This window comes from Salmo salar, chromosome ssa04 (genome assembly GCF_905237065.1).
Source record: "Salmo salar chromosome ssa04, Ssal_v3.1, whole genome shotgun sequence".
In the NCBI taxonomy this organism is placed as follows: Eukaryota; Metazoa; Chordata; class Actinopteri; order Salmoniformes; family Salmonidae; genus Salmo; species Salmo salar.
Genome location: NC_059445.1, coordinates 39,553,474 through 39,581,432, shown reverse-complemented (window position 1 = coordinate 39,581,432; position 27,959 = coordinate 39,553,474). Strand labels below are relative to the sequence as shown.

General features: G+C 40.7%; 1 protein-coding gene across 2 annotated transcripts; it reads right to left on the bottom strand.

Annotated features, from left to right (window-relative positions):
* Window positions 1–17,058: 17,058 nt before the first annotated feature.
* On the bottom strand, window positions 17,059–26,966 carry LOC106603021 (transcriptional activator protein Pur-alpha). 2 transcript variants are annotated; one of them, XM_014196125.2, is made up of 2 exons: window positions 26,790–26,966; window positions 17,059–20,724 (listed from the first exon to the last, which is right to left on the bottom strand). In XM_014196125.2, exon 2 carries the CDS (start codon window positions 20,645–20,647, stop codon window positions 19,790–19,792), a length of 858 nt encoding a protein of 285 aa, XP_014051600.1. In that variant the 5' UTR covers window positions 20,648–20,724; window positions 26,790–26,966; the 3' UTR covers window positions 17,059–19,789. The 2 variants fall into 2 exon arrangements, with proteins under 2 accessions (XP_014051600.1, XP_014051601.1); XM_014196126.2 differs by lacking the exon at window positions 26,790–26,966 and adding an exon at window positions 21,036–21,175.
* Between the last annotated feature and the right edge of the window lie 993 nt (window positions 26,967–27,959).

Here is a 27,959-nt window from a genome sequence, read left to right as displayed (position 1 = left end):
CTGCCTCGATTGTGCAATTTTATTGCTATTTAAAAAATAAAAAATAAAATAATAATCCAATTGCACATTTTGCTTTTACTTATCACATTTCTCCTCTGCAAACTATCTCCTCTTTTCTTATTTTTTAAAAGCTCTAGCACTCCACCTTCCCTGAATACATAGCTCCTCCCCCCGTTAAATTCTAGTCCTCTTCAGACCATATTTGTCCCCTTAATCCCATACAATACCTCTATCGCTTTCTCAAAACCAAACTAACCAACGAAACACTAACATATAGAAAAAGATAAGTCTACAGTTGTCTTCAGAGATGCCAATATCTAGTTTACACAATGCCCCACTTCCAAGTTTCAAATTCAAGTGAATAGCACTCTCTGGTGGTCAAACACTTTGGCTTGTAAATTAAGTTTTTTTTTTCTCACAAAATGTCTTTATCCATAACTGCAATTTGTCTCATTTAGTCTCATCAGATTAGTAAAATTATATGGATAGGTTTAAGCCCCCCGAAAAACGATTTAAAAAAACAATGATGATACCATTTAAATACAAACAATGGACACTTGTCCAGTAGGCTTAAAGTCTACTGTAAACCATTCCTGTACCTGCGTTGACGTAAAACTGATATTAAAGAGCTGTTGTTTCCCATATACTGAAGTGATTGCTCGCGTTACCCTAATCAGACGTTGCGTGCATCAACCAATGGTTGCGTGCATCAACCAATGGTTGCGTACCGCGTCATCGACTGAAACTAGATCCCCGACATACTGGTCTTGACGAGAAGAAACAAATCGAGTAAATGTGGAGGAGTTAAGATGGAATGTCGCCTTGTAAAAGTATGTTACAGGCACTCTTAATATTTGCCCCGAAAACCGGACCATCTGGTTGCTGAAGACTTGGCAGAGGCGATCGACCGACAGATTTCTATAATATGTGGTTAGCTGATAGGTATTTTACGTATCAGGCGTCATGAAATCTGGCAGACATCAGCAGTGTCTTTCTGGTAGCATCATCACAGCACAACATATTGCTTTAACCAATTGCACCATCTGCTGGTTGTAGCCTATTTGAAAAGACTACAAGGATGATGGTTTTCAGCTTTTTTTAACTAGGCAAGTCAGATAAGAACAAATTCTTACTTATAATGACGGGGAACAGTGGGTTAAACTGCCTTGTTCAGGGGCAGAACGACAGATTTGTACATTTTTAAACTCGGGGCTTCGATCCAGCAATCTTCCGGTTACTGGCCCAACGCTCTAACCACTGGGCTACCTGCCGCCCCAAAATAGCACTTCAAAAATCAGATTAGGACTTGTTTAAAATGACATGTTTTCAGGAGTCGGTTTAACGCCGCAATCTTCTCCCACCCCCCAAAGGTTTTCAGGTGTAGCATCCTCCTCATCAAACTAACTTCTGCATTGTTCAAGACAACTGAGAACTTGGAAATCTCCGACATCTGATTTCAATGAGTTCAAGACAACTAGGAACTGGTAAAAAACAAGCCCTGAGTGGGGAAAAACGTTTTGAACGGTCATCCAACTCGGAATTCCAAGTCGTAAACTAGGGGATCAACCTGTACCACGTTGACATCGTGTCATTGTGATCGGAGGTAATACTTGTTTACTTAAGAGGAACGGCTTGGAAGGAACGCAAGAACCATTCTCACTATTGACAGACGAAACCGCGGCCATTTTCATTGGTGTGTGACGTCAGAGTTCAGCCTGTGGGAAAGATCGGAGTCTAGACACTGGTGTAGCAGAAACCCTGCATTCCCCTAAATGCAGTGGTGTAAAGTAAAAATACTTTAAAGTACGACTTAAGGTGTTTTTTTGGGGGGGGGTATCTATACTTTAATTTACTATTTCTATTTTTAACAACTTTTACTTCACTACATTCCTAAAGAAAAGTATGTACTTTTTAGGCCATACATTTTCCCTGACACCCAAAAGTACTTGTTACATGTTGAATGTTTAGCAAGACAGAAAAATGGTCTAACACTTATCGAGAGAACATCCCTGGTCATCCCTTCTGCCTCTGATCTGGCGGACTCACTAAACACATGCTTCTTTGGTAATTATGTCTGAGAGTTGGAGCGTGTCCCTGGCTATGAGTTTGCTTAATAGAAGGAATTTGAAATTATTTATACTTTTACTTTTGATACGTAGGTATATTTTAGCAATTAGATTTACTTTCGATACGTAAGTATATTTAAAACCAAATACTATACTATACTATAATGAAACAGCAGGGAGCAGGCCTCGAACCCTCGACCTTCTAGCCCGAAGTCCAGCGGGCTATCGACTGTTCCGCAAAAGCGTGCTCAAACGGTAGAATCGATACCCGCGCTTATAAACCCAGGGTCGTTATAATACTTTTACTCAAGTTGGATTTTTCTGGGTGACTTTCGCTTTTACTTGAGTCATTTTCTATTAAGGTATCGTTCGTTTTACTCAAGTATGACATTTGGGTACTTTTTTCACCACGGCCATAATGCGAACGCCTGTCATCTCACACCTAGCCTACATCAAAAACATTTGTAACTTTCCTTTATGATTTCCACGTGTAGCAAGCGAAGTGTTTGTTGTCCAATCTACATGGCAGTAGACGAGTCAGACAGACAATATTTCTCAGAGGCGCCGGCGGCAACCCTCTTCAGCTTCCTCACCTAATTGGCTATCAAGTTCAAAAAAGTTAGGTGAATCAGGGGTGGGATGGAGAGTGAGTGCGTTGTTCAAGATGGAGAAACAAAAGGCAAGACCAAGTGGTGCACAAAAACGCCGAAAGAATCGGATCAATCTTGTGCCAAATCACATCAGCAAAGCTACTACCTCCTTCGACGAACGAAACACCATGGCAGGTGGAAACGAGTACTAGCAGCCTCCCAGTCCCGGGCCCCACAATGACAGTGGCTTTGCTCCTCTTCCTCCCCTCGAGAATAGTGACAGAGATCGACCCCCCTTCTGTGAACACTGGTAAGTCTACGAGTGATGAGACGGATAGCCGACAGCGTGGAGTCCCAAGTTCAAATGTGTCATATAAATAGGCTACCAGCTAAATACTGGATATAGCTATAGATAGGCTAGACTGCATTGTCTGTATAATGAAACAATCAATTGTGTTGATTGTAGACTGATTATATTATTTGGCATCAAGACGGGTTTTAGGCAACACACACTTTCTATCCAACCTGCGATAGAGCGCGAGGACCGCTAAGGTAGGCTATAGGCTTAAACAATATATATATATTAGTTACTGATTAGTATGCTGTTGCATGGAAATTTCATTTTACAACGTGCAATTTGTCCCACTTTAATTACTGAACAAGTGAATACATTATTACCGCCACACAGCATTCTAAATAGCAGCATTGCGACACCGTAGGCCTATAGCTTCTTGAAACATAAATGTTAGGCTTGTGAGAAAATGACGAGCACACAAAAAATGAACATGTATCCATTGAAGCAAAGATGTAGGCTACTCCATGCACTAGCGCCACATAATCTGATAGCCCATCGATAGGCAGCCGTGTAAAATTCAGAACCATGGACAGGGATCGGTAGCCTATACCCTGTGGGTGGCTATCGAATTAGATTTTATAGGGATTTTGCGGGAGTACAGATAAACCGCGCTACATCAGTGGGACCAGAGATTATAACCAAGTTTCATAGTTGGAATTAAAATTTGGAGGGGCCTTCACATGCATTTTTCCCAATAGGAAGGTCGTATTTAGGATTTCCCGACATGACGTGAATGCGGCAGTAGAGCTCTGACTTCTCCGTTCTTGAATATCACTGACGTCACGATTTGACCTCATTGTTTTTCTGGTTCCCAGTTGTCCTGAAAGCCCCATTTGTCCCCTGATTGCGCATTGGCAGAAGTGTCTGGTCTATGACATTATTAGCAAGCAATCAATCACATTTCTTAGGACCTTCACAAAGATAGTATAACTTCTAGAGACCTTATATTTCGAAAGGAAAGCCTCTAAAAGGAGTGCAGAGGTCATAATATCGGGCAACTAAAACGTTTGTGGTTATCTAATTGACTATGGCACGCCAAATTTCAAAACTCTGATTAGTTAGGCTCTAATACACAGTTAATTGGATATACAGCCTGAAATGAATACCTGCAAAATCGTGTAAATGTTCCTTATATGCCAGAATGTTGAATAAAATTACATTTAAACTAACTGTACTGGTTGTCTGTGAGGTTTGTTCTTCAGCTCCTCGAAATTTGAGACAAAATATCCACAGGAAAGTATTGTTTACATAGGTATAGAGTCCCACAGTGGAGGTGTCATAATAGGGAAATGGTTCCAATAGTTTTTTCACCATTCATTTTTCCCATAGGGAATTTTAGAAACACTTAAAATAAGGGCTGTATTTCTTGTAGGCCTGGAATCATTTACTTGTTTGACCGCTAGGTTTTATGGTTATTATACTGTGGTAATCTACAGTTGAAGTCGGAAGTTTACATACACCTTAGCCAAATACATTTAAACTCAGTTTTCACAATTCCTGACATTTAATCCTAGTAAAAAATCCCTGTTTTAGGTCAGTTAGGATCACCACTTTATTTTAAGAATGTGAAATGTCAGAATAATAGCAGAGAGAACGAATTATTTCAGCTTGTATTTCTTTCATCACATTCCCAGTGGGTCAGAAGTTTACATACACTCAATTAGTATTTAGTAGCATTGCCTATAAATTGTTTAACTTGGGTGAACGTTTTGGGTAGCCTTCCACAAGCTTCCCACAATAAGTTGGGTGAATTTTGGCCCATTCGTCCTGACAGAGCTGGTGTAACTGAGTCAGGTTTGTAGGCCTCCTTGCTCGCACACACTTTTTCAGTTCTGCCTACAAATTTTCTATAGGTTTGGAGTCAGGGCTTTGTGATGGCCACTTCAATACATTGACTTTGTTGTCCTTAAGCCATTTTGCCACAACTTTGGAAGTATGCTTGGGGTCATTGTCCATTTGGAAGACCCATTTGCAACCAAGCTTTAACTTCCTGACTGATGTCTTGAGATGTTGCTCAATATATCCACATAATTTTCTATCCTCATGATGCCATCTACTTTGTGAAGTGCACCAGTCCCCCCTGCAGCAAAGCACCCCCACAACATGATGCTGCCACCCCCGTGCTTCATGGTTGGGATGGTGTTCTTCGGCTTGTAAGCCTCCCCCTTTTTCCTCCAAACATAAATGGTCATTATGGCCAAACAGTTCTATTTTTGTTTCATCAGACCAGAGGACATTTCTCCAAAAAGTACAATCTTTGTCCCCATGTGCAGTTGCAAACCATCGTCTGGCTTTTCTATGGCTGTTTTGGAGCAGTATCTTCTTCCTTGCTGAGCGGCCTTTAAGGTTATGTCGATATAGTACTTGTTTTACTGTGGATATAGATACTTTTGTACCTGTTTCCTCCAGCATCTTCACAAGGTCGTTTGCTGTTGTTCTGGGATTGATTTGGACCATTCGCACCAAAGTACGTTCATCTCTAGGAGACAGAACGCGTCTCCTTCCTGAGCAGTATGACGGCTGCGTGGTCCCATGGTGTTTATACTTGCGCACTATTGTTTGTACAGATGAACGTGGTACCTTCAGGTGTTTGGAAATTACTCCCAAGGATGAACCAGACTTGTGGAGGTCTACAATTTTTTTTCTGAGGTCTTGGCTGATTTCTTTAGATTTTCCCATGATGTCAAGCAAAGAGGCACTGAGTTTGAAGGTAGGCCTTGAAAAACATCCACAGGTACACCTCCAATTGACTCAAATGATGTCAATTAGCCTATCTAAAGCCATGACATCATTTTCTGGAATTTTCAAGCTGTTTAGTGGCACAGTCAACTTGGTGCATGTAAACTTCTGACCCACTGGAATTGTGATACAGTAAATGATAAGTAAAATAATCTGTCTGTAAACAATTGTTGGAAAAATTACTTGTGTCATGCACAAAGGAGATGTCCTAACCAACTTGCCAAAACTATAGTTTGTTAACAAGAAATTTGTGGAGTGGTTGAAAAATGAGTTTTAATGACGCCAACCTAAGTGTATGTAAACTCCAGACTTCAACTGTATATGGTTCGGTTATAGGCACCAAGGTAAATTTTAGTTTTATGTTGGATGTATTGGGTTTCTCTTGTCAATAGCTATTTAACCAAGCACGCCATGACAATGACAATTGTAGATTCTGTACGAGAGGAGAATGTCGAACAATCACCACACCTTTTTTGTGTGAATTTTAGATTTTTTTAGAAGATTGAAATCTGAATAGAAAAATGAATAAGTGACATTCCCCATCCTCCGCTGATTCCCTAGCCCAATAATGTACTAAAGGAGCATTACGCTCAGGATCCCTCATCCTTGACCCATCCTCCTCTACTTTCCTCACCGCCTCAGCATACGACACCTTCTGTACTACTCTGACTCTTGCCAACTCAACCTGCCTCTCTTACACCGGACACTTCCGATTCCTATCAACATGGGCACCCCTACAGTTGACACACACACACACACACACTGCTCTGTCCCATGCCCTCATGCACACTTCCCAAATCTTGGAATCTCCGTTACACACTGCTGCAACATAACCACAAACATGGCACCTGTAACACCCATCTGCACACTTCATGCTACCCAAGAAATCACTCCTTTCAATGGCGCCCTGTTCCTAAGAGCAAAGCAAGAAACAGCTCTTGAGCCAAGTCGCGTGACACAGAGCGCCCGATCCCTCTGGTCAGAGGAAACACAAACAAATATCACAAGGCCTCTACGAGTTACCCTCACTGACTCAACTGCACCCAACTCCTTACTCATCCACCCTGAAACCATAAATGGATCCGCCAAAAGCCAAGGATCCATTTTCTCCCAAAACGTCACTCCTCCTACTCCTCTTTATCATGTCCATCAATACAAGGCTCGGACTCTGAGCTCTTCGCCACACCTTCTACCTCCATTAAAATCGTCCTCGTTCACTTCCATAAGTCGGTCTCGCATACTTCTTACTCTGTACAGTCTTCTTCGACACCCCATCTCCCTTTATAATCGCAATTGTCCTCAATTTTAAACTCTTCTTTCCTCACTCTCTTCAACGCCTTTTTATCTTTCCTCTTCCATTCCGCACGTTCGGAACAGAAGGCTGCGTCCTCCAGCTTAGGTAGAGGCAGTGCGTCCCCACACTCATAACAGAAGTTCCTGTACTTCCCGCTTGTCTCTGCAGCCTTTTCCCAGTCGCTCAACACCGACTGACCTGAAGCCATTTCGTCGATCAACCATCACCAACTCTGATTAATTTTACTATATGTATTTTTACATTATGGTGCCAGTGCCAAGGATAATGACGACGAAACTGTTGATTTCACCAGAGTTCCGTCTATTTACAGAGATGTACGTGGTTATCAAAACGTCACGCCAGTGTAAGCCTACACGAAACACAGCCCTTATTTTAAGTGTTTCTAAAATCCCCTATAGGAAAAACGCATGGTGGAAAAATGATTGGAACCATTTCCTTGTTTGACCGCTAGGTTCTATGGGTATTATGACTCATACTGTGGCCTTCTATAAGATAGCCCTATGGAGTTTAGTTGGGATCATCAGTAAATTACACAATGTACAGTGCATTCGGAAAGTATTCAGACCCCTTGACTTTTTCCACATTTTGTTGCATTACAGCCTTACTCTAAAATTGATTAAGCACATTTTTCCCTCATCAATCTACACACAATACCTCATAATTACAGACCAAAAAACCCAGAAATACCTTATTTCCGTACGTTTTCAGAACCTTTGCTGTGAGACTCGAAACTGAGCTCAGGTGCATCTTGTTTCCATTGATCATCCTTGAGATGTTTCTTCAACTTGATTGGAGTCCACCTGTGGTAAATTAAATTGATTGGACATGATTTGGAAAGGCATACACCTGTCTATATAAGGTCCCACAGTTGACAGTGCATGTCAGAGCAAAAACCAAGCCATGAGGTTGAAGGAATTGTCCGTAGTGCTCCGAGACAGGATTATGTTGCGGCACAGATCTGGGGAAGGGTACAAAAACATTTCTGCAGCATTGAAGGTCCTCAAGAACACGGTGGCCTCCATCATTCTTAAATGGAAGAAGTTTGGAACCACCAAGACTCTTCCTAGAGCTGGCTGCCCGGCCAACCTGAGCAATCGGGGGAGAAGGGTCATGGTCAGGGAGGAAACCAAGAACCCAATGGTCACCCTGACAGAGCTCCAGAGTTCCTCTGTGGAGATCGGAGAACCTTCCAGAAGGACAACCATCTCTGCAGCACTCCACCAATCAGGCCTTTATGATAGTGGCCAGACGGAAGCCACTCCTCAGTAAAAGGCACATGACAGGCCGCTTGAAGTTTGCCAAAAGACACCTAAATGACTCTCAGACCATGAGAAACAAGATTCTCTGGTCTGTTGAAACCAGGATTGAACTCTTGGGCCTGAATTCTAAGTGTCACGTCTAGAGGAAGTCTGGCACCATCCCTATGGTGATGCATGGTGGTGGCAGCATCATGCTGTGGGAATGTTTTTCAGCGGCAGGGACTGAGAGACTAGTCAGGATCGAGTGGCAGATGAACGAAGGAAAGTACAGAGAGATCTTTGATGAAAACCTGCTCCAGAGCTCCCAGGACCTCAGACTGGGGAGAAAGTTCACCTTCCAACAGGACAACGACCCTAAGCGCACAGCCAAGACAACGCAGGAGTGGCTTCGGGACGTGTCTCAATGTCCTTGAGTAGCCCAGCCAGAGCCCGGACTTGAACCCGATCTGACATCTCTGGAGAGATCTGAAAATAGCTGTGCAGCGACGCTCCCCATCCAACCTGACAGAGCTTGAGAGGATTTGCAGAGAAGAATGAGAAAAACTCCCCAAATACATGTGTGCCAAGCTTGTAGCGTCCTACCCAAGAAGAGTCAAGGCTGTAATCACTGCCAAATATGCTTCAACAAAGTACTGAGTGAAGGGTCTGAAGACTTATGTAAATGTTATTTTTCTGGTTTTTATATTTAATGATTTTGCAAACATTTCTAAACCTGTTTTAGCTTTGTCATTATGGGGAAATGTGTGTAGATTGATGAGGGGAAAAAACCAATTCAATACATTTTTTAAATAAGGCTCTAACAAAATGTAGGAAAAGTGAAGTGGTCTGAATACTTTCCGAATGCACTGTACATGGGACAGTATTTTAAAAGGTCAGTAGCTCCACATTTTTATGACTTAATCTCAAACCCACTATAAACTGAAGAAATCCATATACAAATATTAATAATCGTTTAATTAGACAACTAACAGAAAAATATTGTCCCATTTACATTATATATAACCCCAGGGATATGCTATCCAACATCAAACCAATTTTGCCACAGTCGCACACCAGCAGGCTGAAGCTAATTAGCAAAAGAGGTTGGTTAGCACTAGCTAGCCTAGGAGACTTAGAGACACAAGATCTGATTAGACTGATTTTAAGTTATCTAGAAGGGTGAGTGACTGTAACTCTGTACTCTTTTGGCAGAGTGAATGTACAAAATGCTTGCCACGTGTGAACACACAAACAGACACATTAAAACGATTTGTCAAACACCTATTGAAAAAGTGGCAATTGGCAAGACTATAGTTGACGAAGGAGGCCCAGGAAAAACTATTAACTAACTGAAAAATATTTTTCATTTCAGTTGGCTAAAATGAGATGACATTCTGGACAAGAGTTTTTGGAGAGAATGAGAACTTTTCCATGATAAGCACAATTATACTGAAAAAAATATTAATGCAACATATAGTGTTGGTCCCATGTTTCATGAGCTGAAATAAAAGATCCCATAAATGTTCCATATGCACAAAAAGCTCTTTAAATTGTTATGCACAAATTTGTTTACATCCCTTTACATTTCTCTTTTGCCGAGAATATCCATCCACCTGACAGATGTGGCATATCAAGAAGCTGATTAAACAGCATGATCATTACACAGGTGCACCTTGTGCTGGGGACAATAAAAGGCCACTCTAAAATGTGCAGTTTTGTCACACCACACAATGCCACAGATGTCTCAAGTTTAGAGGGAGCGGAATGCAGGAATGTCCTCCAGAGCCATTGCCAGAGAATTGAATGTTCATTTCTCTACCAGAAGCTGCCTCCAAAGTCATTTTAGAGAATTTGGCAGTATGTTCAATTGGCCTCACAACCTCAGACCATGTGTATGGCGTTGTGTAGGCGAGCAGTTTGCTTATGTCAATGTTGTGAACAGAATGCCCTATGGTGGCGGTCGGGTTATGGTATGGGCAGGCATAAGCTATGGACAACGAACACAATTGCATTTTATCTATGGCAATTTGAATGCACAAATATACCATGAAGAGATCCTGAGGCCCATTGTGAGTCCCATTTTGCATATCTGTATTCCCAGTCATGTGAAATCCATAGATTAGGGCCTAATTTATTTATTTCAATTGACTGATTTCCTCATTAATTGTTACTCAGTAAAATCAATGAAATTGTTGCATGTTTTTGTTCAATATATTATACAAATTGTAATTCGTAACATATCAGACGAAATGGGTAATGAATATCCACAAATGAATACATACCATATGAAACGTAACATATCATAGTAAATGGAGTGTATGGGATGTATGTTATGAACAGGTTGAGACCAGGTTGGTTAGATACACTTTTCATAGCCAGGTTCTGTAGCCAAAGTAGTATTCTCCCTCTTTTCCTCAGAGAAAACTACTGGGCAAGAACTGGTTGAATCAGCTTTGTTTCCACATCATGTCAACCTCAAAAATACATGCGTTTACGTTGAATCAACGTGGAGTACTGATTGGATTAGCAAAAGTCATCAATTTAAGGGAATTGTGCCTTTTTTTCCATCCAACTTTGAACCTATATCCAATGACATGGTGACATTTTTGTTGATTTCTCGTTGAATTCACGTTAGTTGACAACTCAAACAAATGTAAATCAAAACTAGATGTTGACCTGATGTCTGTGCTCAGTGGTTAGCCATTACTGTTCAAAAGATATGACCCACAATACCGGCGCTATACGTTTTTTTGTTTCTATCGTGCATTAGTGGGCCACATTTTACATTCATAAAGTATATCGCTGGCCATTCTAAGACTAGGATAACTTGCGGTCCGTTTGATAAGGCAACACCTTGTTCAGTCATGTTACCTCATTAGCTAGCTATAGTTAATAATCTGGGGCGCGTTCAGGAGGAAGCAACGTTTTGGAACGTTCAGATAGAAATGTGCTGTGTAGAACAAACATACCTCTGCCATTTTAAATAAGGAATAATGTTGGCTCTATTCATGGCTTTCTATCTGCAACGTTCGAGAACGTTTTGCAACTGAACGTGGCCACGCTAACATTAACAGTAGCCTATATGCAAACATTTGGTGGCATGAAAAAAGAAAACACACTATTTATTGATTAAATCCCTCGTGCTACAACACTATATCTGACTGGGTAAATAACTTTATTTTGAGTTAATGTGACTCACACTTGAGCACTTGGACCAGGACTCGAGCACTGGGACTTGGACTTCAGCCATAGACTCTTTACTCGACCATTGGACTTGGACTCTGACTCGAGCACAGCGGACTTGGGACTCGATTCGGACTCGAGGCAGAGATTCGACTACATCACTGGGCGAAACAGTCATTAACATTTTCGTGTGAATATTCTAAAATCTGCATAAAGAAAATATATACATTTACCCACCAGTGATGCTTCCACCAAACGGACTTGTTACAGATAAAACGCAGTGCGTGATGACGTGACACACAAAATGTACTTTTTTGTTTAAGTTTTCATGTACCAAATAAAAATATAAAGTTCAATGTGTTTCCATCACATTTTCAACTCTATTGATAGTTTTGTCACAAAAACTGTTGTGTTAAATAGCAAATGTGCCCACTCTGGTTTTGGCACCTGCGCTCTAGCCAACAACATATACAGTGCCGGTAGGCTGTGAGGGTAGGATAGTCTACATGATAATATTTGCATTTGTCAAACAGCAGTTAAGCATCAATCATCATGTCACTAGAATAAGACATTTGATATTTATTTGGAAAGGAACATCGAGCTTATCTCTTTGCACTTTCACCACCCTGTGAAGTCCATCATAACTTGTCATCTGTAGCCTAATAAACTGCATGGTTTCCGAGTAATAGTGGGAGGACCACACACCATATCATCATTTGACTCTAAGTTTACTTCTATATGATAGTTAGTATATCAATATTTGCGCATAAATGCGTTTCCACCGCCATTTCTCGCATACTTAATTTTACCAACACAAAACGATCCAGCCATGTCGAACGTACAAATGATCTGTTGGCATTTATAAAATTGTACCGAGACTTCCTGTTTCCATCACAGCTGGCAATATTTTTTTATATGTCATGACTTTACTGTGGATGGGAGTGACGGAGTGATGGAGGTGCCACCTATAGTATACTACTTTGCCATCTGGTGATTGCGCTACTCTCTCGCTCTCTCTCTCTCTCTCTCTCTCTCTCTCTCTCTCTCTCTCTCTCTGCACTTGTATGTGTCTGTTTGTTTTGTATGTAATATATATATATATATATATGTGGCTGAATTATGAATTTATTTTCTTATATATTCTTATAACCAGGTTTCCATCCAACCTTTTTATGTGAGTAAAGTACTTTTTATTTTTTATTCGCTTCAAGCCTGACGGAAAACAGCAAATTTGTCAGTAAACTTTCCAAATGTCGACAAAACAAAACAGCTAGACAAGGTGGGATATTTTTTGTGATGCGACAAATGGAGATGGAAACACTTATGCACAAATATCGATATAATAACCATCATATCGAAGTAAATTTGGAGTCAATTAATCGACCTGTTTTGTCCATATTAATCTCGTCATGTAGGCTATAACCGCACTGTATCTGGAGCTGTTGGCTAATGCGCAGAGTGGACCCATTTGCTATATAACGCATTTTTTGTTGTTGACAAAACCATCAGTAGAGTTGAGAATCCGATGGAAACCCTTGTATTTTGTATTCAATACATGGGAATTCAACTGCAAAAGTTATTTTTATGTGCACTACGTCATCACGCAGAGACTTATCCTCAACAAGTCAATTTGATGGAAACATATCTCTGGTAGGAAAATGCTGATATTTTATTTATGCACATTTTAGAATATTTTGCATGAAAATCTGTTGCCAATTGGATGGAAACATAGCTAGTGTTTGTCATATTTCTGCTGTTGGGAAGAGAATAGGATATGTTATTAAAGGAATTATAGTTAATATGTTGGTAAGACAAGGTTATGTATGTTTGTGCACATGGAAGACAGTGATTTATGTTTACTATAGGTTAATGAGGGAATACAAATGTAATGTGAATAAAATGAAAGGGCATTTAGTTGACGCAAATGACCCACTGTTTTCGTCATTTAACTAGACCAAACCATTATTCAAATGACAAATGTGACTAAGAATGAATGATATTTATGCCAAAATGACTAAGACAAAATCTAAAAAACAGTGCCAAAATTAACACTATTCTATAGCTACAAAAAATGGCTGCGCTGCATGGTAGCTTAAAAAACAGCGCCCCCTGTCAGGCATATAGGGTTAATACATATCATTTGTTACGACACATCCTCTCACCTTGCGATTGCATTTCGATTGGACCATTTCATTCACCATTATTTCCCGCTCATATGAAAGTTAAATTCCACTTGTTTCCAAAACCGTATCGCAAGCGAGGCATATTTGCGTTAAGACTGAGCGTTTGAGCAGCATTGGTTCATTTCTCTCACCCAGCAAAAAGGGACGTGGAATGACTATTTTGATGCAGTTGAATTTGAGTTATGATAAGGGCAAGGCTTTGCAATTCATCTACCATTTACATTTGCCATTATGATATCGCAGCAAATATGGAGGTAGCCAGATTGGGAGTTTCACCTGGGCAGGGCCCTGTGACTGTCAGTCCGACAGCTTAAACATTAAACCAAGAGGCTCAGGCCTCTTGTCTTGTCGAGGTCACTGCTGTACTGAGCATGTCTCCACAAGTCCATCGTGCTGTCCCGATGGGACACTTCAATGGCCTCCTTGCACTTCTGATTGGTTCAAAACAGTGAGTCACCAAACATGAGACACCCATGTCACTATGAAGATTGTGGATTGGTTAGATAGAGACACATGCTGGCCAAAAGCACAAGCTGACTAGTGCCAGCACAACACACAACATACAGTGAGGGAAAAAAGTATTTGATCCCCTGCTGATTTTGTATGTTTGCCCACTGACAAAGAAAAGATCAGTCTATAATTTTTATGGTAGGTTTATTTGAACAGTGAGAGACAGAATAACACCAAAAAAATCCAGAAAAACGCATGTCAAAAATGTTATAAATTGATTTGCATTTTAATGAGGGAAATAAGTATTTGACCCCTTCTCAATCAGAAAGATTTCTGGCTCCCAGGTGTCTTTTATACAGGTAACGAGATGAGGTTAGGAGCACACTCTTAAAGGGAGTGCTCTTAATCTCAGTTTGTTACCTGTATAAAAGTCACCTGTCCACAGAAGCAATCAATCAATCACAAGATTGTAGACCTACACAAGGCTGGAATGGGCTACAAGACCATCGCCAAGCAGCTTGGTGAGAAGGTGACAACAGTTGGTGCGATTATTCGCAAATGGAAGAAACACAAAAGAACTGTCAATATCCCTCGGCCTGGGGCCCCATGCAAGATCTCACCTCGTGGAGTTGCAATGATCATGAGAACGGTGAGGAATCAGCCCTAGAACTACACGGGAGGATCTTGTCAATGATCTCAAGGCAGCTGGGACCATAGTCACCAAGAAAACAATTGGTAACACACTACGCTGTGAAGGACTGAAATCCTGCAGTGCCCACAAGGTCCCCCTGCTCAAGAAAGCACATATACATGCCCGTCTGAAGTTTGCCAATGAACATCTGAATGATTCAGAGGACAACTGGTGAAGGTGTTGTGGTCAGATGAGACCAAAATGGAGCTCTTTGGCATCAACTCAACTCGCTGTGTTTGGAGGAGGAGGAATGCTGCCTATGACCCCAAGAACACCCATCCCCACCGTCAAACATGGAGGTGGAAACATTATGCTTTGGGGGTGTTTTTCTGCTAAGGGGACAGGACAACTTCACCGCATCAAAGGGTCGATGGACAGGGCCATGTACCGTCAAATCTTGGGTGAGAACCTCCTTCCCTCAGCCAGGGCATTGAAAATGGGTCGTGGATGGGTATTCCAGCATGACAATGACCCAAAACACACGGCCAAGGCAACAAAGGAGTGGCTCAAGAAGAAGCACATTAAGGTCCTGGAGTAGCCTAGCCAGTCTCCAGACCTTAATCCCATAGAAAATCTGTGGAGGGAGCTGAAGGTTCGAGTTGCCAAACGTCAGCCTCGAAACCTTAATGACTTGGAGAAGATCTGCTATGAGGAGTGGGACAAAATCCCTCCTGAGATGTGTGCAAACATGGTGGCCAACTACAGGAAACGTCTGACCTCTGTGATTGCCAACAAGGGTTTTGCCAACAAGTACCAAGTCATGTTTTGCAGAGGGGTCAAATACTTATTTCCCTCATTAAAATGCAAATCATTTTATAACATTTTTGACATGCGTTTTTCTGTATTTTTTTGTTGTTATTCTGTCTCTCACTGTTCAAATAAACCTACCATTAAAATTATAGACTGATCATTTCTTTGTCAGTGGGCAAACGTACAAAATCAGCAGGGGATCAAATACTTTTTTCCCTCACTGTATATCACTCTGTAGTATACTGCAGTAGACTTGAATGAATTTGTCATCGTAAGAATCATATATATTGCCACTGTAGCAGTGCTGAGTTTGCCCTCCTAAAAGTAGGCCACGTGGCCATTTTGGGTCTATGAATAATGAATTTGGCTAAACATACTGGGCAGGCAATGTAAATGCATACCTGTACCAGTGGAAGCTGCTGAGGGGAGGACAACTCATAATAATGGCTGGAACGGAGCAAATGGTATCAAACTCATGGAAACCGTGTTTGGTGTATTTGCTACCATTCCATTAATTTCACTCCATCCATTACAAGCCCGTCCTCCCCAATTAAGGTGCCACCAACCTCCTGTGACCCGTACCTTTCTTTGCATTATATTTCAATGTTTACATTGCCTTTGCATCTCAAATAACAGGTCTTGTGTTCGAACACCAGCCAGAAAGGAATTTGCTTGACCTTCAAGCTCGGATGACCATGGGTAGCCTACGTCAAATGCGAACCTACACAAGTAGTGAAGCTCTTGAACAAACAGTCTTTAACACTGGAGATTGTAAAAGAGTAATCATAACCTTGTGATGCCCTTTCTTTAGAAGTAGTGTTTTATAATACATAATCATTGCTAGTCCTGAAGCTTCTCATAACTCGAAAAATATGAAATCAGTAGCATATTTTAGTCTCTCCACTGGCAGTGCAGGTGGTGGTTGCTCTAGTAGTCCAGCAGTGAACAAATATCTTCAAACATCTATAGATTTATGCACCCTTCGGACTTCCAAATCGCACATTGATGTCAATGGGAGGTCCGCACACACATTTGAGTTGTATGCAGATTGTTAGGACTTTGACATACAGTATTTGCAGTCAAATCAGGTGGTTGTGAGCTCATGACATGGAAACGTAAGACCCAATAAGCTGCTACACAAGGTGGTTGAACGTCGAGCTGTGAGTGTTGGTGTCTAAGTCCTTGTTTGGCAAAACAAACAAAAAAAGACAGAATCCTTCTAGGATCAAACACAAAATGCATATCAAAAAAGCACTGCCTACCGTATAAGCAATTTTTACATAGTAAGTAAAATCAATCACAAACATGAAATAGGCCACATGATACAGTATTATCTGATGGAAGAGCTGCAGTGTTTCTGGAGGTTACCAATATCCATAACCCAAATAGACAGTGAGTAGAAAAACCCTGCCCAGTTTGGCAACCCTACATTGCCATCTCTTACAGGAGAGAACCTCATGAGAAAAAGCACATACATATTGAAGATACATTTGTCAGATGTGGGTAAATTAAAATTTATTAAAACTGTATTCAAATTTGTAAAATGTACATAAATGATATTCGATGCATCGCCACCGAATGAGTTAACCCATCATCCTCTTTGAAAAGGGAAGCAACATAAGAGAAAAAAAAGATCATTTCTAACAAATATTGGTCAGACATTCCATCCAGTTAGGAAAGCAATGTGCTACAAACAACCACTGAAGACAGGAGTTAACCACACACCTTCATAAGTATCGTACTGGTACCAAAGCACCATTTTAAAGCAAATCAGGAAACATTGCTACATGCTACTTTTCCTTTTCACCCAAACTCAACATATATTCTCAGCCCCTACAATCAGCCTACCCCCATCACTTCCCTCTTCCCAAGCCAGAGGGAGAGATGAGGCCCACGAGACAGACAACACTATTCCTCATCCTTAGCATGTTAGTGTGAATGTTATGGCGTTGGCTGTGCCCCTCATCAGGCAGAGTTAAGCTTTGCTTTGCTAGATTGATTTCTCCTCCCAGACCTTTAAGTGCAGATAAAGGCATATAAAACCTTGAAGAGAAATAAACATGGAATTCAGCCACATGCTTTCAAATATTAATCATATATTTAATTGATATACATATATTGCCACCATTGGCACATAGGATATTGCACACAGTAATGAAATGTTGCACTGAAAATAAAAAATAAAATATCCTCTGTGAGCAAAAAAAACATTCAAAATTACAAATAATGTGGAATAACATTTGAAAAGTTCAAACTAAAAACTAAAACAAAATAAGACATGCTTACTACTCCCCTGTAATTGAGGTCTTTAGCAACTTACAAATGACACATTACTGCCCAAGTCGTAGAACTACACACAGAAACGATCACAAAGGGGGGCTCCAACAAGCGTTCTGAATCCAGTCCACAGTGATGTTCCCAATCAGCCACTGCTCTCCGCTCCACCTCACCGGGCTTGGGCCTGTGAAGAGCAGGTTTCTCCGCATCGTCTTCTAGGTGACCACCCCCTTCCATGCTTACATGTAGGCCGATACCTGGACGGCTTGGGGACGGGAGAGGTTGGGGAAGGAAGGTCGCAGAAAACGCTTAGTAATTTGCCCCTTTACTTTAGGGTTCTTAGTGAACCCTTTAGCACCACGAGTTATGCTGTGGCGGGGGGGGGGCAAGTCATGATCCAAAGCACCAGGCCAGCATGTAAGCATGCGGAGTGTGTAAGGCACCAGGTTGTTTATATGTTGAAGAGGACGCACCCATTTGGGTATCCTTAATACCAGTAGCTCCAACCAGGTGGGCTCAAGGACAGTTAGGCCTGTTGCTTTTCACTCCATTCAATCTGCCAAGTGATCTTTTCACTGAATACTAAGGAAAATTTGTCATGGTCTGATTATTGTCAGCTTCTTCGGAAAGAACTGACAGGGTTTATAAAACTCGATGAGATACCCAGAGTCACACCAGCATTCAAGCTAAAGAGTTGAGCATTGGCAGGGATGAAAACCAGCTTGGAGAGGTCCTTGAGCCACAGTTGTTGGAAAACCAACATTAGGCTTTGTACAGGTAAACATGCAGCAATAACACTCACTGGTACCTTGGCATCTATTGGTTGACTGATATTTTCTGTTCCTTTTGTGAGTCAAATTCCCCAAGCAGAAAACCTCTGTCCCATAAGTGCTGACATTGACGTACATTTCAGTTTCACAAAACCATGCTTTACTTTTTCGTCTCGGCACTCAATAGACCACGAAGCCAATTCGGTGGTGCTCGCAGGGTTGAGTGCTCTATATTACAAAATGTGCCGTTCTCGAGCACTTGTCATGTCATTTGCTGCATGTTGTCACCGCACTTAAATCTAAGACGAGTACTTTTTTCTTTGATTTTTTTTTAAAAAACACATCGCATGACAACGAGACACAAAGGTAGTCTATAGTATACCAATCCGCATGACGACAATTTCAATTTCAAATAGAAGTTACAACATTAATAATCCTTTTGAAGGTATTCATGTCGAGTTCCATTGACCAGTTCAATGTGTTCTGAGTTTGATGCAATGCATTGCACAAAAGAGTGACCACTTTTCCCTTGCATGACATTGGCTCTGTACCTTTTTCAGACTGCATGACATCTAAACAAAATTCCTATGCAGGCCTAGCCCTCATACATGTATGATTTGTGTAAACACATCTCTACTCACAGGTAAAGGTAAATAGGGTGGCAAGTACACAATGATAACCCTTTAAAAGGTTAAAAGGGTTTTACATTTTGGTTCCCAAAAAAAAAAAGAAGAACTAAAATATCTGATTTGTGCTGAAGTCATTAGCTCACATGAAAAGGACTTTCTATAACTCGGCAATAATTCCATTTGAAAATTGCAAACACTTTTTATAATAGCTTTAACGTGTACAAAAGTTATTGGTTAATAAGGGAAATAAACACTCAGTTCTTTATCATCTGTCATCAAGTAGGAAACACGGTTCATATATAATGTTATTACTTTGTTTAGCAGCCGCTTACTGTATTAATGGTGGGTAAGTGGGTAACATCCAGCGATGGGTGACAACATGTCTTAACTGTCAGTTTGTGTAGGTTTCTTTTTTTGTGGGTGGTGCTCCCTTGGAGTTAAACAATTACAGTTAAATCTTTAGATCTCTTTCTTTTTACAGTAAAGTTTATTATAATTTCTCTTTTTGTTATTTTGATTACTTTTTGTTGTTGTTGCATGTTTTCGCGCTATATCAATCCTCGTCCGCATCATCAACATGCATCTCCTCTTGCTGCTGCATCTCACATGCCCTTTTCTCCCGCTGTTTCTCCTGGATCTTCTTCATCTCCTCCGCGTATTTACAGAACGTATTCCCAAATTTGGACCACACTTTGTAGGGTACCGTGATAGAGTTGCGGTATGTTGGCTTCACCTCGCTTACCCTCATGAACACTCCGTACTTATTGGAGCCCACGTCGAAGAAAAAGCGTTTGTTGTCCACTGTCAAGGAGGTCCCCTCGGGCAACTCCGCAGGTTCATCATCTACTCCGTAGTCGTCAATGAGTTTGGCCAAAGCGTCACGAAACTCAATAAGTCCCTGGGCAGGAAGAGCAATCGTCTGGCCTTGCGTGGATCCCAAACCGGGCCCCCGGTTCACCGTCTGTCGAATCCTCAGAAACCGGCCTCTCTGGTTCTCTTTCAGATCCATGTAGTACTTCCGATTCTCCCGGACCAAGAATTCGCTTTTAAGTGCTCGCCTCGGCTCATCCTGTACGATGTCCGGATTGCTAGGACCTAATTGGGCATAATGTTCGATGAAGTCCCCTAAGTAGTCACGGAACTCTACTGCCACTGACATGGAGAGAGTGAGGCGGCTCTTGTTTCCCCCGGCCCCGACTTCGGCTATCTTCAAGAAGCGGCCTTTTGCGTTCTGCTTCACGTCCAGGTAGAACCGTTTGTTTTGAATGTCAACCCGTTTCGACGCCAGCTCTTGCGTCTCGTGCTGCAGCCCAGAAGCCGAGCCCGCCCCTCCTGTCACTGGGTGCATGGAACCGACGCCCGGGCCCGTGGCTGCTCCTCCCTGCTCACTTCCACTGTCTCTGTCCGCCATGATGCTGCCTGCCTGCCTTCTCCCTCTGTCTACTGCAACCCCACAGTCAGCCAGCCACGCCACCACTCTCGCGAGATCTACACAGAGGGAAATACAAGAAGAATATCTATCGAGACGGGCTCAAAGTGGAAGTTCTATATTATCCTTTAGGCCTAAATTACAATCGTGGCGCATTAATAAAAGGAATTGCCTATTTACATCACCGTTTAAATGCTCAGGCTATTCTGTGTGATGCAAGCTTACCACTTCAAACCTGAAATCGAAGTTATTATTTTGACTATCAAATTGGATGAAGTGCAATCCAGAAGTGCAGTAAAACTTTGTATTTTACTTGAATCGTCTGCGTAAAACATTAACGCGTAAAACCGTATACGTAAAAATGGCTTACCTTTGCTAATGGAAAAAACATTTCGCCCTATTATTCCTCAATAACGGGTTATTACAAGGTTACGGCACTGTTTGGTATTGTCTGTTATGTTTGCGAATGTGTTGTGTGTATGCCTAGCTATGTTTTTATGATGCAATGGGAAAAGATAGTGTCAAAGCAGTGGGAAAAGGGGTGAAATAAAAACGAAGAACTCTGTTTCCCACAAGCCATACATAGAATGCTGACAGCTTATGGTGGCTTCAATCCAGTCCAGAGGCTCACATTGAAGGCAACATTTTACATTAGGCTACATGCGTTATTAAGGTTGCCAGTGCGGCGTGCAAATACCTGCACCATCTATTATACTTAGCTATTGGGTTTCACACCAATTATATTTCACGCCTTGTTAGTCTATCCAATGTAGGCCTAGTAATTGACCTTCACTGTTACCATCTGAAAGCCTCGATTCGGAAGCCTGTGCCGCTTCCCTATTACAAGTATTGTGAGAGAAACACCTATTTGGAAACAAAATACAAGAACGTTGTCTGCACAGGCACAGGTTGGTAATGACCTAAAAAAAAAAGACCACAAATCCTACGGCTGCTAGGTTTAATAAAACGGTCTGTTGATTTAAGTGTCTCGGTTTGGCTTATATATTTTCGTTTGTGTATACAGTTGTCCTTACCAACCTTTCCTGTTTCGACCTTGGGCTGATATGATTCAATTTAAGCCTAGACAGACACGCAGTCATGGTAATAGGGTGAGTCTTTCTTTCATACTCCTGTCTATGTAGTCTACTTAGAGAACCGTTCCCATTCGTTTTGTTAGGCCTGCCAAATAGACAGTAGATCCTACCAAATAGAGTATTTGTTAGGCCTACTAGAATATAGGCTACATGTCATGATTGAGCACTTTTGTGATACATACTCGATTCTCAGATCTATAGGCCTAGATCTACATTGATCAAATGTTTTTCTTTGTAAATTAAAGCCAATTCTCTTGATTGAATACGAAAATAGTAGGCCTAGTGATCTCACGAGCTCCATACTGCACAAATCACTTCGTTCATTTCGTTTATATTTTAATTCAACTTAACATGTCAAATTTACATACATATGATAATTGACATTACAACATTATTTTATTTTTTAATGGAAGTGGTTAAACTGGTAGCCAAAAACTAGATATGTAGGCCTATAGCCTATTAATTAGCTTATTATTAGCATATTATTATCCTAGTCGTAAAATTAAATCCGTCCGTCCAAATGAACAGCCTTCAGAATTGTGTTTTTCGGATGTTATCTAAATAACGCATCTATTTACAGGCTAATTGTCTTCTAACTTTTGGGAATTAAAAAATGTGCAATTATATCTAGTTCATCGTTAGCCTATGTAAAATAGCATGTTTTTTTCAAACAAAAGTAACAATACGTCGTGTGTAACCGAATAAAAATGTTTAATCCTACATAATTATGTTTGCTGAATAATGTTATTTTCTATTGTATTTAAACTTTAAAATGTACGTTCCTTTTTAATGAGGGCATCATTGGTGAAAAATAGCTATTGCCATTGTCAGCATGTAAGGGAAGTGTTAAACTGTGTATTTGTCCCAAAAAATGCTAACGTCATAGCGATTAGCGTTGCAATAAAATAAATGTGTATTAGAATAGAAGAAAACGCATCCAAATAAGTGTAACTATTATGGGACAAAAACAATTGGAAGGAATTCAATTGATCTAATATGTCGATTATAAGATGCTAATTTGATTGTTAAGTTTCTTCTTATTCAGATGAAATTTAATACGTTAATATATGACCACATACATCTTCGTTTGATATGCAGGATGTTGATGTTCTCCAGAGGAAGGAAGAAATTGAAAATATGGTGTCTCAATGCGCTGGCTCTTTGAGGCCTATGGAACTACCGAAAATCTATTAAGAAATAAACAGATTCAATACTTCCATTTTCCAGTCTAGCCCACATGCAGGCCATCGAATGATATACATTGATCGTTCTGGAAATGTTCATTTTGGCAATATATACCTGAATGTCAGTGTTGACTATAGGCCTATAGCCTACTCTGACACAATTCATTTGAAAACTGAAACCTGGGTGTCTGAGCATTGTAGGCCCATTGTCAACGAGACAAATATTTTCATTTTAAAAGTGACGTTGACACGAGCGGTAGATGCACCTTAATGTAGCCTAAATAGTATTATTCCTGAATAGACTTTGCTTTAAAGTGTTTTTCATTTGGCTTCATACAGCCCAAATACATTGGTTATTTTTTCCACATTGCTGGACAGATTTTGTGCAACTATTCATTTATTTGTGAAAGTGGAAAATAGCCCTATTAAATGAGAAGTGTCACAGTTGCTCGAGGAAAGTAAGAGTATATTACGGAACATTTGTTGAAAACAATGATAGGCCTATCTGAGACACCACGTTTAAAAACGTTATCGTAGCCTACAAATTGTTTACAAATGTGTCAACAAGACTCAAAGGTTTAAGTGAAAGGTGATATTGTATACGTTCAATGTTTTAAGAAGTGGACCGATGGGAAACTTATATCGAAAAGGAAACGGTCATGTTGCTGAAAAACACTGCTGTAATGCTTCAGTCTCATTTGCAACTTACTAGGACCCAGAAAACGTTCGTAGAGAACCGCTCCAACCTATAGGCGAGTTATTTAACAACAATAGAATTCCATGGCTATATGATCGTGTTTAGCTTCTCTCTCCCTCGTCCGTCATTTATTGTATGTGATTCTATCCTTCGAATAAGTTATCCCACTGCCTCGTTCGGGATTCACACATCAGACTATATTGTGCTAAGGTAAGATGAAAATGTGTAGCTGATTTTGTATTGAGCCAACAAGAGTTTAAGAACATTCACGTTTTATTTATTTTCCCCCTAAGTTTGTATTTTCTGCATCCTCCTTTGGCATGGCAGCTTTTTCTCTCTCTCACACACACACACACACACACACACACACACACACACACACACACACACTTCCTTAAATATTAGGTTGGTGTCCTACTTCCACTTGTCCTAAGAATGTTTTCATGGGCAAAATTATTTTTCTTAACTTGTCTTCTTTATGAATCCAAAGATTTTGAACTGTGATGGACAAGAACATTGGTTGAATGGTCCCTTGATATTTTCTTATTTGGATTCGTGCTTTTGACCATCCCCACAACAGGATGACTTGTCTTCATGGGCACAAGGGTGAAAGAAGCAGAAGAACACAGAAAACAGATCCACCTCTGAAAATAGAGGAATGTTCTGCATTTTCTCACTCAGAAGCAAATATTATACTAATTAAGTCTTAAGGCTATATACATGCATGTTTCATGAAGTAAAGTATCTCTAAAATGCAGTTTGAAAAGTTTGTCCCACCTTCCCTGGAGTCATATTTGCATTTTCATATGCCAGTATATGTACATTTTATTTTGTGTGTTCATTTTGGATCATTTGTCGATGTTGTAGATCAGTTCATACACATTCTTTGATCTTTTGGCTCATTTGGCCCAGGATGCTTATTCCAAAACACACACGATCAAAAGCAAAGTTTGAATACTCTAGAACAAGGGGTGCTCAACTCTTACCCTACGAGGTCCGGAGCCTGCTGGTTTTCTGTTCTACCTGATAGTGAATTGCACCCACATGGTGAACCAGGTCTAAACCAGTCCCTGATTAGGAGGTGAACAATGGGGAAAAAGCAGTTGAACTGGCTTCAAGGTCCAGAGTTGAGTTTGAGAGCTCTAGAACATGTCCAGCAGTCTCATAAAACACTTCAAAAAGGTGTCATGTCAGTAAAAGGATTGCCAAAGGATGATGCAGAAAACACTGACTAGGCTACAGGGCTGTGAATCCATGTGACAACACTGTCATTTCTCCAGGTAAAATAGCCTGTTTGTTGTAGAGGTAACCTATGCTACACTCTTAGAAGAAAGGGTTCCAAAACGGTTATTCGGCTGTCCCCATAGGAGAACCCTTTTTGGTTCCATGTAGAACCATGGTCCTACCTGGAACCAAAAGGGTTCTACTTGGAACCAAAAAGGGTTCTTCAAAGGGTAAATCCATTTGAATTGAAGCACTTTTTGGCACCATCCCTTTTGATTTAAAGAACTTTCCATACATGTTTGCCCATCGAAAAAGTGGTTTGAATGTGACTTTGTAGACCTTAATGTCATGACATTCAGGAGATAAAGGTGCTCAAAGTTGACCCATTTTGCATACCCTACCATACCATGAGACATCCATGTTTTCATCACTGGAAAAGATAAACGGTTGAGTTTTGATATAATTTAAATGCTTACCAACAGTGCTGTCAAAATATGTAATAATTTCTAGATGTATTTTTTATTCGTACATTTTTAACCTTTAAATGATCTAAAAACGCGTAAATGCTGATATTTTTCATATTCACATACGTTTTAGCTTAGATCCTACTTTACATCCTCTGAGGTTTGTGTTGCTGTTCCCGCCATCTGTTGGGACTCAGCATGCTCTTGAATACATTTCAAATCATAGAAATAGGTCCATTTTATGAATTCTCTATGCAATTTAGCTTGTAGGTTACACTATTAAAAATGTAAATTGTGTTGAAATGTTTACTTCTAATTACTACCATAAATATTGGCGCTGGTCCACCCACGTTGAATGTCAACATAGAATAGACATTACCATTTATTATCAGTATTTCTATTATTTGAATAGGTTTTCCATGGAGGACTGACGGTATAATTTTAAAAAGATATTCCCATTCAGGTCAACATTCTCTGATGTGTGGACTGTCAACCATCTTCGTGGTACCATTTGAAAGTTGACTGTTCAATGTTATTCCCATTTTAATACATTTATCAGCCAAAACATGACACCCACCCTTAAACGATGGCGGGCACAACACAAAACCTCAGAATTATGTAAAATTGGCTCTAAGCTACAACATAGGCGAATATTTACGAGTTTTTAGATGGATCAAATTGACGTGAAAGGTAAAATAAAATGTTACATTTTCAATTAATCTTTTTTCTCTCGAAATTATAAAAAAAAGTTTGTAAGCTTTTAAATGATATACATCTCAACGCTTTATTTTTTCCAGTGATGAAGACATGGATGTCTCTTCCCACTGGGCACACTCAAGTTGGGGATCAACGTTGTTTCCACGTCATTTCAATGAAATTACGTTGAATTGACGTCTGTCCCCAGTGGGATGGGATGGTATGCAAAACAGGTCAACTTTGAGCACCTTTATCTCTTGAATGTTTTGCCATTCAGGTAACTTTCTGAGCCCTTCTACAATGTATGGAATGGTTTGTTCAAATCAAAAGGGGTGCTATCAAAAAGTGATTGAATTCAAAATAATTTACCGCAAAGGGTTTCTCCTTTGGGTACAGCCGAAGAACCATTTTAGGTGCTAGATATCACCTTTTTTTCTAAGAATGTATGACTCAAACCCGAAGGCGCTATATAAGTTGTCAGTCTCCATAGGCTTCTGCAGACATGTCTTATACGCTGCTGTCGATTCACTGCAGTGCCGGTTGTCAACATGGCTTGATTGGCAACACTTTCGATATTATCGGAAACCTCGTCCATTGTGTTAAGGCTGCCAAATGTCCACTGCTGAGGGAAATCGCTTGCAAACCGGGGGAACCGATTAAGTGAGAGGATTGCAGTAATGAACCCAATGACATGTACATAAACCCGTCGTCCTCTTCCCATCGTCACAGACCTATTAACGTGCAACAAGGACAGGCATATCTTACCCCGCTTAGTCTGCAGGCAGAGCGCCTGAACAGCTTCGGCGTAGTCTCGTAGCAGACAGACACGAAAAATTAAAAGGTGAATAACTCCTTGTAGTCCTACTGTCAACACTATACAGTGGTGCTGCCTCACTGATTCGCCGCTTCACAAGATGGAAAGAAACAGCGAGTCGTGGCATGGAGAGGGACGCACGTAGCCTACAAATTTAACGCCGCACGCTTGTCCTATGATGTCAGCACGCTCAGTTACTGGGTGAACTGCAAGAGGCGTGCGCCTCGCACTGTTTATCTCTAGAAATTGCAGTTTAAGATTTCTCAAACCCGCTAATACCTTCTCGATACATGTCTGAAGAGAACCACAAGCTGGTGTTGCTTCTTATACCAAATCGATCCCTCCACTACAAAAGGCATTTAGTCCTTAGGTCAATTTAATCGGAAACAATATACATCGTAATTCATTGAACACACCTTTTAAATTAATTGGACACATTTTTATTCATTGAAAACCTTGTAGGCCTAGATGTGTAATTTGCTCTTCTGGGGTAAAATAAAGGATGGTATCGTTTCCCTGCGCATATCCCAATCACGTAGGCCTAATAATGTAACTTGGGTGAGGTTGTAGGTTCTCTTTAGTTGATCGTAAGATAAAAACCTACCTGTTTATCCTGAAAGTCAGAGACATTATACTCCTTATATTATTTTGTGTGGGGAGCAAGTATGACATTTTCCTAGAAGATTTGTCATATGACAAGTTAATTAGCCTACACGGGCGGTAAGACTATTCTGGGTGGTGGTTACATTTAAGTTGCAAGGAAAATGTATTTTCATTGGTATATTAAATATATAAGACAACAACTGAAGAGACCACTTCAAAGAGCCTCATGAAAGGGCAGGTAAATTGCCTCTTCAGTTGGACGTGATGCGGTCTCAGCACAATGGACAGCGCCATCCTGCTCGCCTATCTCGTGCATTCCATGTGAAGCCCAAAAGCTAATGGGCCATTTCTCATGTTCATCTAGCCCTTTCGTTCGTTGGCCTATTTGTTGTAGAACCTGTGTCAAACTTTGTCAATGGTGTGCATGAGAGTTTCTGAAGGAGGGATGGGGCGATATGAAAGACAGACCTGCCCACTGGGCACAGACATCCTTTCAACGTCTATTCCACGTCGGTTCA